This window comes from Manacus vitellinus, unplaced genomic scaffold (assembly GCF_001715985.3).
Source record: "Manacus vitellinus isolate BGI_N305 unplaced genomic scaffold, ASM171598v3 scaffold_22_pilon, whole genome shotgun sequence".
Taxonomy (NCBI): domain Eukaryota; kingdom Metazoa; phylum Chordata; class Aves; order Passeriformes; family Pipridae; genus Manacus; species Manacus vitellinus.
The window spans coordinates 13526999-13542910 of NW_021939632.1; the positions used below are offsets into that span (position 1 = coordinate 13526999).

Here is a 15912-nt window from a genome sequence, read left to right on the forward strand (position 1 = left end):
TAAAACTTGCATGTAACTGCTGTCTGCAGAGACTAGAACTGATTCTTACAAAACATGCTCCCCAGCTCTCTCTAAGTACTATTACTACCAAAAAAGTAGCTTCTTCATATTTTTAGTGCATTTAGCACTAGTGAAGGATGCCAGATGAAGGGTGTTGAACTGAGGTTCTGTGACCTAGAACTTGGCCAGGAGCCCTGCCAGCTTTGCAGCAGCACAGTCAGATGGACCTCTGCCCTCCTGGGGGAGCACATTTGAAAAACTGATGGAGAGGCCACTCAGCCCAGAGGGAGTTGCTCCTCCTTTGTTGAACTGAGTCAGTACTCATTGTTACATCAGCAGTTATCACCCGGTATAGGTAGAAAAAGCCAGGCTGGCTCCTATAGAATTGCCAGAATATTTCCTTGCCTGATTACATAGACCACAGAGGATGGATGCTTGGTCTTCTTGCACTGCATTTTACTACAAACATATACAAGAACTTTCTGTATTATGTCCTCTGGTTTTTATTAATCTTCTGATTATAACGTTGTGAATAGGAGGTCTTTGAGTCAAGGTTAAAACCCAAAATTTTGCATAACTGCACAAGATTTGGTTTATTTTATCTCCCTCCCCTTAGTTTAAAAAAGTTTGTATTATGGGAATAAAAATACTAACATGGGACTGCAGTGCTCATCATACATCACAGGAAAATGAAAGCCCCTTGCTGTCAACAGGGCTTTCCCCAAAAATTGATAGTGTAGTCTTTGGCTCATATTCACAGCAAACCATCATCTGAAATATGATACAAAAATTATACTCATGGAACATACACAGACAAAAAAGGCACATTGCTCAAAGTAAATGCCCATTGCATATAAATATTTGTTCTCTCATTCTGTACACACAAACTGAATGACTGTATTGCATTTCACTGATCCTCAGGACCATTCAGAGTATAATAATAAAAAAGTAATAGTAGTTAAAGTATGTATAAAAGCTGTGTCTTTCTCATCAAATGACCCCATCTTTTTTTTTTCCTTTCTTATACTAGCACTCTTCATTTTTACAAACGCAGAGAAGTTTCTATTTCTGAAGATACTGACAGAACTAAATTTTAACTTTATAAATATTGTTTGTTTCCTTTCAAGCCAAATCAAAGTGCTGGATGGAGAGGATGAGTATTACGAATCATTGTCAGCTGTTGAATCTACTCCTGAAGATGACAGTTTTCTTAGTTCCCCATCTCCTCCATCTTCGAGACGTGTGTCTTTTGCTCAAAGCTGAACCTCACTTACTCTGTTGACTAATGCTGGTAAGGGTATTCTGCTGATAATCTCTTCCAATTAAGTTTGTGCATGTGTGTTTATATAATATATTAAAAATAACATTTCTGCCAGTAACTTTAGTTCACTAGTTTAAACCTGGGTTTACAGCTGTAAAGTGTTTCATTTAGCTGTATTTCTATAAACAGTTCCAGTAAAGGGGAGCACCACTACCTGTATGTGTTGATGTTGATAATGGACACATTTCTTTAGCCACAAGGTTAGTTTATACAACTCTGACCCCTTCTTTCCTGCTTCCCCCTCCCCTGGCTGCTGTTCCCTCCCTGTGTCATCCCTTCTGTTGTGCTGGCACAACTGCTGGTAAAGCTGTGTGAAAAGTAAGATCAAGGAACTGAACTAGATTAAAAGAACTCTGTACTAAAAATTTTAATCTGGAGTCATAGTGAAAATGTTTTGTATTTCATTAGACTGGTATTAAACGTTATACTTTACAACTTTCTGTGCTGTATATGGCTTCTAACACTGCAAAAACATACAGAGTAAAATCATCCAAAATATAAGTGTGTCTCAGTTTACCTTGCAAATAGTTTTCTTATAAAGTATTAGTTTATATATGTTTAACTTGGAGAATTATTTCAAATATAAGAAGTAAAACAGTTTTAAAACTAATGTTTCACACACTGCTTCATATAGTCCTTGTGACAGAAATCATCAGTATGAATTATTCTTGTTATCCATGCAAATACTTATTTCTTAACACGTATCTCTAGGCTCTGGTGATAACTGACTTTCACAGACCTCTTATATGTCGCAGAGGGAAACAAAGTCACCTGCAAATTTTCCTACTTGCTTTACATTTTCTTTGTAAATCCTTAATGAAACAATTGTAACTTTGTATAGAACTCTGAGATTCTTTTCTGGTTGCCATTTCCGTGACAGAAGCCAACTATTTCCATTTCCATGGCAGAAGCTGACTATTTCTGTTTCAGAGATACAGTTTTGACCTGTGACAATTCTTTGCTTCTTTTCCAGAAAAGCTCTTGTCAAAACTTTTTGAAATAAAACATTCACATTTACTGCTTTAAACATTTGCTCAAAATTATTCATTTTTTTGAAAAACCATACTGATTAAATCTGACCATATATTATACAGACTTAATTATGATCCTTGTTTTTATCTCCCCTCCAATGGGTTTAGCCTGATCTATGCTAACAGACCTTCTTCCTATTGGAGGTGCAGTTCAGACCTGTTCCTTAAGCAACATAATTTCTTACCATCAGGGTTCACTGGCATCGTCTTTTTGACCACAGCACAAGGAAAGATGGCATGAGAAATGAGACCCAAAGTAGAATCAGGTCATGCCTAAGCCAGAATAGGGTTCAAAGGAAGGAAAGATAATTAAATAGATAGTTCCATAAAAGCTTTGTTTTTCTGAAGAAACACAGAAATTAAGTCAGGCAGGGGCAAATGAGGATGAGCAAAGGATTCCAGGAAGAAAAATTCTTCACTCATTCTTCACCCAAAATGTGACAGAAAGCTAAAGCTGAAAGTTAAAATCCTGCCAGAGATTGAAGTCTTTTAGTTCACTCCTCATTCTTCTCTGATGTACATCTGGGTAGATGTACTTTAAAGGCACTTAAGAGCCTTTGAAATTTAGGGACTCCTTAAACAACAGAGAATTGGTGAATAACTGCAGATGAATTAATGGGATTAAAAAATGCAGCACAAATAGAAATGGCAACTAATATGAATGCATGTTTAATATGTGTACAGATCAATTTCTTTACATTTTGTCAAAATTTAACAAGAATGATTATTTATTATGATACCTCACCAAAAATTATGGAACTTTTCTATTCCTATGAAATATATAAGTTCTTCATTAATTTGTAACATATCTGGATGGAAAATCACATTATTTTGAAATAGTGAAATGACTTACTCTACTCTTACCTTGGCATAGATCACACAGAGTTCTAGCAATGTTGATGATTTCTGGTTACCTCTGTCCTTTTTGAAAAACTATATAGGAAAACGAAGTTTTATTGTTACTGTAATTCACATCACTATTATGCATAGTTTATCAATTGTTTTAGTTAAATGGTAGTGAGGTGTCCAGTTAGGTACTATGTTGTATGTCTAAATACCAACCTTACACTAAGTAATACGTTACTCTGAGTAGTTGTATTAATTTCATAAAGAAGTAAGGGAGAGTGAAAATAATATATAATTCAGGAAAGTACTTAAGCCAAAGCCTTAAGTCACACTGAAATCAATGACATTTTGACACGTGATTTAAGTGCTTTCCTGAATGAGGGCCCGAGTTAACAAGAACAGCTTCACAACATTAAATAGTAAAGCACAGGCAAAATGCAAACACTCTCTAAGTACATCCTTTAGGTTTCCTCATTTTTCTTCTTCCAGATGTTAAGCTTCTAACAATTTCAGCCATCAGAAATGGACTTCAAAGAAATTTTAAGCAGTCTTTACTTGCATGGAAAGGGTAAAATACAATATTTTCCTTATTATATGCAATTCCACTATCTACATCTGCTATATTTTTTTCAAATAATGTCACTAATACTTTTATACTGAAGTTACTGTCTAAAACCTGCTGTTGAGTAGTGTGTTTTCGTTCTTGTTGCTTCTTGGCTAAACACTATGCACACAGTCAGTCTGTGCATTTTATTCTTTCCTAGCTTATCCCCCTTTCCTCATTTGCTTTTGATAAGTCACTTTACCCTCACCAGATAAACTCTGTGAGGTTGTCTTCTCTCATTCTGATTTTAGAGCACTTATATGCCTTTGGATTGTTAAAAGCCTTGCTGTAGAGCCGTGGAGTCACAGCAAGACTGGCCAGAGAGTTGAACTTCTGTTAACCACATTCATAGATGTGTGTGTTTGGGTTGATTTGTGTGTGAAAAGGAGTACGGGAGGCATGTCAGTGTGACATCCTGGTCAGTGGAAGCATATCAATGTAAATTGCTTAGATGTTCTCATTTGGTTTTGATACCACTGAAGCATTGTTATGATTTATTTCCTTTCATGTATATTATCCTGAAATATTAATGTATTTTGCTTAATAGTTCATAACATATCCTGTTGTTAATATTTTATAAAAGTAAAGAGTTTAAATCCTGTTAGGAAGAATAAAATTTCTTAGGCAGTGTGTAATAATTTAAACAGTTTTCAGCAGATGGGAGAGAAAAGGGTGAAGCTCAACAAGGGATTTTAGTAGATTTCTTCTGTAGAGCTTAATGGCACTAGAAACTGGTTCTTGCCGAGGACAATTTCTGCCTTTCAGTTATGGCAGCTTAAAAACTTCTCTCTGTGCCAAAAAAAAATCGGGCAGGGAGCTTTTGGAGATTAGCCCCTTTCATTTGGTAATTTTAAACGTGCTTCTGACTTAAACATTTACATCACTTTAGTAACATAAAGGAACCTTAGAATAGGAGTAAATTGCAGCCATCTTAAATTTGCCCCCACTGTGACCTCCCTCACCCATACACTGTAAGATTTGTGGAAAGGGCTTTTGTGCACTGAAGGTCTTTTAAGTGGCCCCTATCAGGCTACCCAAGGACTTCTTGTTCCTTAGAAGCTGATAAAATATGGCTGTAAATAATGTAAAGCTAAAAAGTGTGTGGTACTAGTATCTATTTTACAAATAAAAATTGATGTGAAATAGAGTTTAAGTCTCAGTTCAAAAATTTCACCTTTTAAAAAAAGAAGTAATGTTACAATTGAATGTTTATCGCCTCCTGTTCTAAGAATTGTTATTGTATAGGGATATTGCTTTTTTAATTGTAAAATAGTTAACAATGAGATAAATAACTGAAGTCTACCATACTCTTATTTCTCATTCCATTTTTGATTGTCTCAAAACAGAAGGAGAATTTTGAGAGACAAGCTAAGCTCTGGCATTTTTAAATATCTTCAGGTTAACCATATATATATAGTACATACAATTGAAAATGAAGCCATATGGCACAAAAGTATCATCCTATGAGAAAAGGGTAAGTAGTTTTAGTACCAGTATGTGCACAAAACATTGCATGCACTAAACTTATCCATCCTGCTTTTAACTCTGACAACAAAATATGAGAAGTAATGTCAGTTCTGTTGTTAACACTGGAAATATGTTTCACTAACGTGCCTTGTCTTTAACACTACTCACCCTAGGAGGAGTCGTAGCAGAATGCTTATTTAACAGAAAATGTTTCTGCTTGACAACAATGCAGTACTCCCAGACTGACAGAAGTAGCACAGGATGCTGTGAAAACCAAAGGCTAGGAGCAGTCCTCTGAGTCAGAGCTAAAGATTACAGAACTCAGTGAGAGGCTTTGTGTCTCCTTCATGCTGGGCAGTGGAACTGATAAGGGAGGATGTTGACAATTCATAATAATAGAGCCCTGTGTCTTTAAATACACAGGCTGATGCCTAACTCATCTTAATGGATTTGTCAAGAATTATTGGATATTATTTTATTACACGTATAAATCCAGTGTCAGAACAGTAAAGATATACATTGTGTTATCAGGGAACTGTTTATTTTGGTACTCATGCTGTGATGCTAAAGGACATAGGAGCAGATAAGTGAAAAACACATCTAGGAGTAATGTTTCCAGAAACCAGATAACATATTATTGATCAGGCCACTAATAGATAAATTCCTTACTTTTGTTTGGCAGGCTTATTTTTTTATTAAATTGCAGAAAGGTATTATTTTTTCAATAATGTAACTAGTATTTTACAAGATAGTTGGCAAATGGGAATGGCAAGTAGGTAGATCAACATGTGTGCTTTTTCTGCAAAAGACCCAGGTCCCCATTTTTGACCCATTACCAGTGAAAAGTCTCATCTTGATCTCTAAGTGAAAGTAATATCACCACAACAAAGACTGGATGTCACCCATTGGGCTGGAGTTTGGAGCTGGGAGGCAGGCAGGCAGGCAGGTCGGCCTGTCACAGCTGTCTCCAAAGTTGTTGTGCTACTGATCATGGCAGGTCTCTGCTGAAGACCTGTCTGAAAGTGGAATAGCAGAACTGGGGCCCCATGCTGTCTGATGCACTGGTGGAGATGGTTGAGGCCAGGACAGGGGTAGCAGGGTCTTGAGGTTCTGGTGGAAGTGATCTTCAGAAAGCTGAGTGCTGGAGTATAGCACTGTTGCATAGCTGGGAAATGATGATATGGAGAGGCTACACTGGGGCAAAGGGAAAGGAACGGAGAGGAGGTACTTCCACAAAATTGTGTGACATGGTTTATTCAGTGGGTTTTGTTCTTGCTGCTGCTCCCTGTTATAAGCAACAAATTAACACAGTTATGCAACTGGAGAGATTATGTAAAGGCTTCTATGACAAAATGGCTCTTACTGAAATGGCAAAACCAGAAAGTTTTAGTTTTGTCATTTATATTACCCCAGGAATGAGCACTCCTCAGTGCTATTGCAAAAAAAAAAATTCCGTTTATTTCATAAAATTGTCAATAATCTAAGATCCCCAGTTCCCCTACACATTTCTAAGACTACTCAATGCTGGAGATGAAACAAAAGCAGCAGCTTGGTCTATCAATCCGTACAGCTGAGACCTGGGACAAGAAGTATATTAACTACACTGTTCCTAGTTTGCCTTTATGCCTTATGCAGGATGAAAGTAAGTTGTAAAAGAAGAAAAAGTATGAATGTAACACTGTTCTTTATGTTTTTGTTCTGTAGGATTAGTTTGATGGAAGCTTACATCCACATTCAAAGATAAGTGCTATACTTAATGCAGGCACATACAATTTACTTCATTAAATTAACCTGATAGAAATGAAGTTTTGAAAGAAAAACAAAGCGTGAGGCTTCATAAAACTGTATCTTTTGCTAACTTGTATTACAATCTGCAGCATTTTCAGCTCAGTGCAGATTTACAGCTGAATTCCAATTGGAAATTGGTATCGATTGATTATGTTGCTCATTTAACATTCCAGCATGCTGCAACAATAATGCAACAGACTGTGATAAAATGGGATGTGATCTAACAGGACATGACTGATGGGATGAGAGCAAAACGCTGGGTTTGCTAGTAGTGCTGTGCAGTAGCTCAGATTGGCATCTTGTGTGCTTTGATTGTTCATTTCATTTTACTGTCATCCTACTGAGTTGAACATTTTAAAAGACACAGCGTTTTTCCATCTGTAAGTCATGGAAAGACAGATGGATATGGAGAATCTCCACCTACAGCTCCTTGACTGAATGCCACTGCCCGCTTAGTGGTAGAGAAATCCCTTCTGGAAAATTAGATTGTCCTTAAATATATTACTTTTTATTATTGGAACTTACAGATAGTTTTTAATGAGTACAAGTAAAATAAACTGGTTCTTATCAACATAGCTACTTTATTATAAACAGTGCTTCTTTTACACTGAAGTTAATCCTCAGTCCTGTTACAAGAAACTCATCCTTATTAAAGTAACATTAAGAGCTTCTTTTTATTGATCTGCTCCTTTCACTTAATGATAGGAACTTACTGATGTTTTAATAATAACCTTGCAAGCTTTATCTCATTTTACTTCAATGTGTGTTGCAGATAGATGCTATGGAAACTAACTTAGCATAAACATTTTGCAGATGTCTTTAAAGGTTAGGGAAAAAAAGATTTAGTTGCACTGCATGTTAACAAAGATGGCTGAAAAACTACAAGATAAAAGAGAGCCTGGAGTATGAACATCAAAGAATTGTTAATGACAAGAAATACCATTAGGGTTAGCATCCCTTTTGTTTCAGCCCCCTCACACCTGCAGTGTGTTGCAGATTCTGTCTTTGTTGGCACATCTGAATTACTTCCATTAGCATTTATAGAAAAGTGGCTGCAAAACAACAGAAATGTACTCGTGGTTTTCTCTGATGCTCCAAAAAGTCAGATATTGGTTTCTCTGTGGGTTTCCTTCAAGGTACAGTATCTTATTGTAAAGGAGACTATAGACCCAGGATTCCGTTGATTGCAAATGAGCTAGCTTGAAAGGAGAGGGGAGCTTTTGATACTGCTAGAGAACTAATATAAGCAACTACAAGAAGCACACATAAGAAGCTCAGACATTAGCAATAGCAAAATCAGAGCGTGAAATTCAGATTAGCCCTCCACAGGCTGTGAGAGGGAGGGGGTATTGGAAGACTTGGCATGGCTAAAGGTGTAACCTGTTTCATTTGGCCCCTGAAAATTTTTAACAGATGGTGGGACCAGCTGTCTTTTTCAGCCATTTAATAAACTCTTCGGTGGTAACAGTTTGGGAAGTGGGGGGTTTTGAGTTTTAGGCCAGAGGAAAAAATAAAGAAATCTGTCCCAATTGTCTTTGCCAAATAGAGAAGTCTGGAAACATTATGAAAAGTTAAAGTGAAAAATCTAATTGATGATACTGTCCTCATTATACAAATCAACAGAAGAGGAAGAAAAGAACTGCTTGTGCCCGAGTGGACCAGTGCATTAAAAAAATGCCTATTAGGTTGTTATCTTTATCTGTCATTTTAATTTCAGCTCTTGCAAGGAGGCACATAATGAGAAATTTTAAATGAACTGTAGAATGAGAAACTGTCTTACTTTTTGAAAAAGAAACAGGCAGAGTGACCTCTTATATTAAAACAAAAACAAAAAATACCTCTTGGATAAGATCAGGTTTACACAATCTGCCAAGGTGAGTACAGCAGTCAATGAACTTATCCTAACCTGCATAACATGATGTTGTAAAATGACAGTAAACTGCCATTTGAGAAACATACAGTGTTCGGGTTTTAATAAAAGCCTTAGTGATAGGTGGGATTTTGTTTATTGTGACCATTTACAAAAAATACTCACTGCAACACTATTTCTTCGGTTAAATTAATTTTTTAAAATTAACATTTCCAACACAGCACTTAAATGGTAACTCTCAATTATATGAGATGTTTTATTTAAAAAAGCATGTCTAGTGTCTTTGAACAGAACAGTTCTTCTTGCACATTTACATGCTACCCAGCTGAGCAGCCAACCCTTCCATTTGACAAGGGCTTTGTTCTGCCTACAGGCCTATTATAAGCCCTAGATTGTTTGCCCTTAATAAATTGCAACAATAAGACAGAAACCTCTTTCAGGTTAAGAGAAATAAAACACGTTGCCTACATAGCAAAGCATATGAAGTTTAATAATGACAACAGAAACATATCTAGTAAATCTAATTTGCTTTACTACCAGATCACTGTGGTTAAGATAGCACAGGAAGGTTAGCATCTTTCCATATATCAAATAAAAGATGAAAGAAAACTACAGAGGGACAAAACAACTCTAGCTACAGAATGTTTTTTTCTTCACAATATAGAATTGTACTGAATGCTGTGTAAAGAGACTAGTGGGAGCTAAACAGAAAGAAACATGGACATGATTAAATGCAGAACAGCAAAATGTTTTTTACTGAAACAAAACACGATTTCATATTAGAAAGACAAAGAAAAGAGGGTGGAAATTATTCAAATTGAAGAATTTATACTACTTGCCCATGTGTTGGTGTGTATCTGCTTGTGTGTGCCTTTCAGGCCCTCTACAGAATCACAAAGCCCTACCAATTTTGCTTTTATAGCAGCTAATGGGCATTCTTCTGTGTCTCAAGTGTTGGTGGGGAACTTGTGATCCTAAACAAAATTGTTAAGCCCTGTTTCTGAGGCCCCATTGGTAAAATTCAGCTGCCAGCTGTGTTGTCTTTGCTGAGATTGTTAGAGATGGCTACCTTTGTTGAGCTTAGATCTGCTGTTTTTTCACTTAAGCTGGAAATTCCCAATGATTTTTAGAGTATATATGCAAATTATGGAGAGAATAGGAAGTAACGTGCAAAAAGGACAACACTCTGGACTCCCTGTGCAACAGTGCAAGTTGAGAAGGTGAGCATACCTGTCATTAAACCACTGGATTTAAGGTATTTGAAAGAGTTTTCTCTATTCGAAACTCGTTATAGCTCAGTACAGTGTTTTCAGAAAGAAATGCCAGTCCTTGTTCTATTTATGGTTTACATTTTTTAATTCTTTTTTTAATTTGCAGGTGGAAATTCTGAGAATATAAGTATTTCTTTGCTTTGATTCTAAAAGAAGTACACTTGGTACTTTGAAATGTTGCTGACAAGCTAAAATTACAGTGATAAAACTTTCAAAGGAAAAGTAGTGTTTATGACAGGTATTGATTTGACTGAGTTAAAGGCTACTTTTCTTTCTTTTAAGGTATTTTTGAGCTATGGACAATACTCTGAGGACTATTAGGGAATGTTCAGTATCTCCTACTGAAATTTCTTTTGCCTTCTGCTCAGTCACAAGATGCAGGAAACCACTGTCATCCTGCTTTCACAGGAAGGGGGAAGTGAAGATCAAGGTGGTCATGGTTTATCTCTCTGTCTTCTTTTGTGTCAAAAAGAATTAGAGGTGGATTCTTCATTGTCTCTGCCACAGTGCAGTGACAAGGTGCCAACTTCACTGCTTCTTCCAACTGCTGCACAGAACCAAACAGAGAGTACATAATTTGTTATTTCGGAGAGGGCAAAGCTTTCCTGTTTTACCCTGTGGCTTCCTACAGAGCTAATCTCTGTTGTATCCAATTTCTGGGTGACACTTGGAAGAGGAATTTTAAAAGATGGACATGAAGAGAGAAGTATTAATGGTCTTTGATAAGGGAAAAATTAATGGATTTGGGAGCAATGGAGTAGAAAACTTCTATGAGAGAGACTTAGAAGAAAAGAGAAGAAGCTACTTGAGAGAGGGGAAAAAAGACATGAACCATTAGGTTTCATGGTAGAGCCAACCTTTAATAAATTTTGAAGATTATCCTCATCATGTACTATAATAAAGCATTAAATTATCTTTCTGAGTGTCTTAAGATGCATACAACACCTATGGTAGAAAACCACTTTAAGATGCTTTGGAAGCTTATTGAGAAGGCAAGTGGTATAGTTACTGTGACTACAAGTAGGTTTGTTTAGATTACAAAATTATATTTTTTTTCTAAACTTGCAGTACTTCATCAGTATCAGGTTTTTAAACCATTAAACCCACTATCTTATATCTTACTGTAAGCTTTGGAAAAAATCTTTCCTGTCATAAGTTTACAGAAAAGACCAACATGAGAATAGGAAAAAAATTAATAATTAAAATTAATAATTTTCAGAAATAGTAATTGTTCAGTATGCTAGAAATTTAGCAGTTTTAACTCCAGAAAGGTAGCCTACTGAGCAGGTAATAAAAATCATAGGTAGGTGATAAATAGTATATTTAATTAGCAAACACTTCTCCAAAAATCTCTCTATAAATATGCTACTAGATGACTCGATATAAATAGTTTTGTTGTGATTTATCCTTCGTATTTATAAGCATATTGAAGCAAAAACAGTGGTAATCCTTCATCTGAGGAAGTTGGGTTTTTTTCAGTATGAATGATGTAGTCTAAAAAAAACTTATTTTCTGCTTTTACTGGGGTTCATTATGTTGCAAGAAATTATTTGCTTTTTTAAACAAACTGCACAGAGGTGGATATCTCTAACATACCTTTATGTTTTCACCTTCAAAATAAGCAGACCAAGATATATCAGAAAAATACCAAGAGATCAAAATATATCGCTTTGATTTTTCCAGCTCAATCCTGTAAAAACCTATGCTTCTCTCAAGTATCTAAATATAGATACTATTATTTTCTCCATATGTAAAGATCTCAAATGTTTACAGCCCATTTACAATTAAATACATAATCTGTCTGCTCAGCCAGACTAAATCCAAGTACTTTCATTAAAATCACACTGCTTTTGGTTTTGACAAAATAATTCATCAGTAGCTGGAAAATCATATTTAAGAATAGCTCACATACACTCTGGAGAGACAGGAATACAAACTAGTTTTCAATATCCTATAAGTCTTCATTTAGCTCTTTGTATATCAATGTATATTGGTAAATGACAGGAGCAAAACCTGGATTGAAACTTCGGACATGCAGAAAGGGTGCTGAACAAAGGTTAGATAGAAATAACTTTCCACATCCTCTAAATTGTCCTGAATGGTAAAGAGTGAAAAATACCCCAAACTTTCATTCCCCTTTTGTACTCTGCAGACTTCCCTGATTTGAACATGCCAGACACCTCATAAATAATGCCTGTAAGATTGTTGGAGGGAACCAGCCAAACATGGATCAACAAGAAGCTGGTAAAGGAAAAACAGTGTCTCAAAACTTGGCTGATGCAGGAATATGGTTGTGTGTTTGTGCCTCATATATTTGCGGAGCATCAGATTCTCTGTGTTTGATCGTACACAGTGGTAGAAGGGTTCACTGGAAAAGGTTAGTGGAACACTGTCTGAGGGGAGGAAAAAACTAGCAGAGAGAGAGTCTACTTGAGGTGGGGGAAAATTAGCTCTACTAACTGCTCCTGTGCGTGAGATCAAGGAAATACAGATAGTAGTATTACTTAATTCCCAAAGTTGTGTAGTAGCAAAGCTTGCAGATCTTTCTGCAGGGGAGGTCATCACCATTGAGAGTGGTTGTTTTGATGATTGGCAAGTGAATCTAGAGCTTGGACAGAATCCTGCTGAAGCAGAGAAAGGCTGGGCTGTAAAGGTAAGCAAGTATCTAGTTATTTCTGCTCAGTATGTTCAGTGTTAGAGTTATAGAGGCACATTTGGTTGTTCAGTACAGCCCACCTAATGTATATTTTGTCCTTATAAAACAAAGGTGTTAGGCTCTAGTTTTTTACTTACCTTATGCTCTAATCACTGTCCACCAGGAAGAGTAGAAATATTGTGGGCATGTTGGCTTATTGCTCTGTTTGCACAGGCTGCATGTTTGTCTCCTAATTGCTGCCTTTCTGCCTGTCCAAGGTTGTCTGGGCTTTAGTCTTTGTCTGTCTTTTCCACAGAAAGATCAACATCTGCTCATAGTTCAAAGTTCCTAAAAGAATGCTCAAGTGTCAGAAGAGACTGACATGAAACTGGGGGGATAGGAGGGATATAGAAAAGAGTTTGGATTTTGCAAGGTGAATGAGGTGGAACATCATATTCTATGGTCCCAAGTCATGTGCCTCTGCTCGTCAGTCCGATTCCCTACTCTTCAGTAGGGTTAATATATGACATAGGACAATATATGACACTGTGACATGACACAGTGGTCCCCCTGTGTTACCTTTGATAAAAATGCAATAATAACCTAGTTATCTCTTTATAGAGGAGTTGTGAAGATAAATGCTTTAAAGATGATGTGCTCATAGTGACTAAAGCTCCTCCCAATACACTCACTGCACAGTTTGACCACCTTCTTACTCAGGGCTGTCACAGGATTTTGCTTGTTGATCCAATTTCCATAATTCCCCCAGCTCAACAGCTGCACTCCTGTTACTTAGAAAAATATCCTGAATATTCCCTACACACCTAGCTGCTATATCCTTACATGCCCTGTCACTGGTAAACTTGGCAAGTTGACAGAAGTTTACAAAAAGAAGAAAGGGAAACTGTGAAAAATAATTGCTTTACTGGCTGGTGGCAGGAGAGAACAGGGAAGTAAAGGCAAAATTTCCACTCCTTATCTAGTTTGAATATATATATGGGTTGAGTGTCAGAGGTGGCTTTATATGGCTCTGTAGAGTAAAATGTTATTTTAGCAAAAAAAGAACATACCACGGAGATGAAAACAGCTTCAGTCAATCACTCAGAACTGCTATTCATCTTGCTATTCTCATAATCAGTGACCCCAGCATTGGCATGTGTGATTCCATGCTCATTCTTAGTTTTTCCATTCAGTCTTGGCACTGATGTGGTGCCTGCTCAGGGGTTACCTTTTCTCTCCACCTAGATGATTAGCCTTTTGCTTCTGACCCCTCCTAAAATTCTGGCTTGCATTCAGACATCTGACCAGTGATAGAGTCTGTTTCCTTTTTCCTACATCCCTCCTTTGCTGCTTTCCAGTTGTTGATGCTTTACTTGGAGCACTGCAAATAGTGTATAAATGATAGTGGGGCAGCATATGCCAAAGGAAAGAACAAAGCTGACTAGATTGTACTATTTCTAAGTATTTATAAGAAAATACTGATCAGCTGGAGCTTGTCTGACTGGTAGAGCAACAGTAGACAGAGGAAGTGATTAGTTTTATGGGTAGTGTGGTCAAAATCCCTGTGAGGGCTATAAAATAGGGAGCAGCAACTGAATTGATGACTAGTGAGGCATATGGCATCTAAATTAACAGCGTCTCCCAGGAGAAGGTCATCAGGGTATCAGAAGACTGAAGCAGAAAATTCGTTTTGTCTCTTCCTACATGAAATTTGTGTGATACAGGGATGCTGTAGTAATATGGAAAACCAGATAAAACTGGAGATATAACACTTTCTTTTGAGTCTTTGCTGTAGAGTTTAATGGATAAGACTATGCACATTGCTAGAACTACCTCTAACCTCACTGTGTACATTTCTAAATATTTAAGAGGGATTTTGACTACTATGTTCTCTTGTAAACAGTTTTACTTCTAGAATCCAAACTACCTTACCCTTAGTTTAGAGCTAAGTAAATGAGAACAGGCAGGAGAAATTCATAAATCAACTGATAACTTTATCTCATTAAAGACAATCATTGGCACTATAGAACAGCTGCTTTCTGAATCACTCCATGTGCCAAGGACACTTAGCATGGGTAGTGATGGAAGTGGAAAAATGGAGCAAAGTGTGAGCCCAGTTCAGTTTTTATGGGCATCTCTTCCACCAGCTTCTGTAAGAATCTTGACAGAAAAAGAATATTATTTTTCAGCCCCAAACTCTAGTGCATTGATAAGGATGACAGCATTTTATAAAGTTAGTCTGATGACACTGATAAAATTGCATGACTTAGGGTTTTTTTCTCCATGCTTTTTTATTTTAAGACAAAAAAATTAGAAAATGGTTCTTTGTGGTTTAGTGTGACCTCTTAAGAAGCAGTCAGTGGTTTTCAATCACAGATTTCTGTGTCATTTGGGCATTGGAGTGCCAGCACTGTAACATCATAGGCTTGCTCTTAGTTCCAAGCATAAGGATTAGGTAAGTTAGACTAATAAATTAGCACTTTATTGCATTATCTGTCCTTTTCCATGGACTGTTCTCTCTTTCATATGTAATATGTGATTCTCTCAGCTCAATGCTAGTAGAATATGGGGGCTTCCTTCATGTAGTAGGAAAATAGGAATGTGAGATTTACTGAGGGAGAGAAGCCAGAAAGTGTACCCATTTGAAGGTCTTTTTTTCTTCCCGTCCATCTCAGAGGTTCCAGAAGTGTGAGAAAAATTATACCATTCATTAGACTGTATCAAGTCATTGACATGCTGACGCCCTTGTTTTTGAGGAGAATACCCTTTCTCTTGTCCTGGGTTCTCAAACAGCTGGTCAAGCTGTTTGCCCCTGAGCAATAGGGGCTGACTGAAGAGTGAAGTGAAATGTGATTTATTCCCACATTAGAGTTGTTTGCTTTGATTTGGCACGGCCAGCTAGCCAGCAGGAGGTACATGCCTCGCCCGTGCTCCTGAGGTTTCAGCTGAGCTGGTGTGAGTTGTTTAAATGTTTGGTGAGGAGCAGCCTGGTAATCTATGTACAGAACTGAGGCAAGGAGCTCCTCTTTCCAAGCCTGGAGCAGTTGTGTGTATGGCAATGGTTGTTCCCTTTGAAAAG

At 37.0% G+C, this 15912-nt stretch overlaps 1 protein-coding gene across 9 annotated transcripts in view; it reads left to right on the plus strand.

Annotated features, from left to right (window-relative positions):
• The window catches only part of MYO3B (myosin IIIB), a 197306-nt gene extending 192128 nt beyond the window's left edge, over positions 1-5178 (plus strand). For 8 of the 9 annotated variants that reach the window (XM_018072676.1, XM_018072681.1, XM_018072680.1 and 5 more), the window contains one exon: positions 1128-2328. In XM_018072676.1, the coding sequence (XP_017928165.1) occupies positions 1128-1263 (136 nt within the window). In that variant the 3' untranslated portion in view covers positions 1264-2328. Of the gene's footprint in view, positions 1-1127; positions 2329-5148 lie in introns of those variants that run through there. The other variant, XM_018072678.1, reaches the window with a different exon arrangement.
• The last annotated feature ends 10734 nt before the right edge of the window (positions 5179-15912 follow it).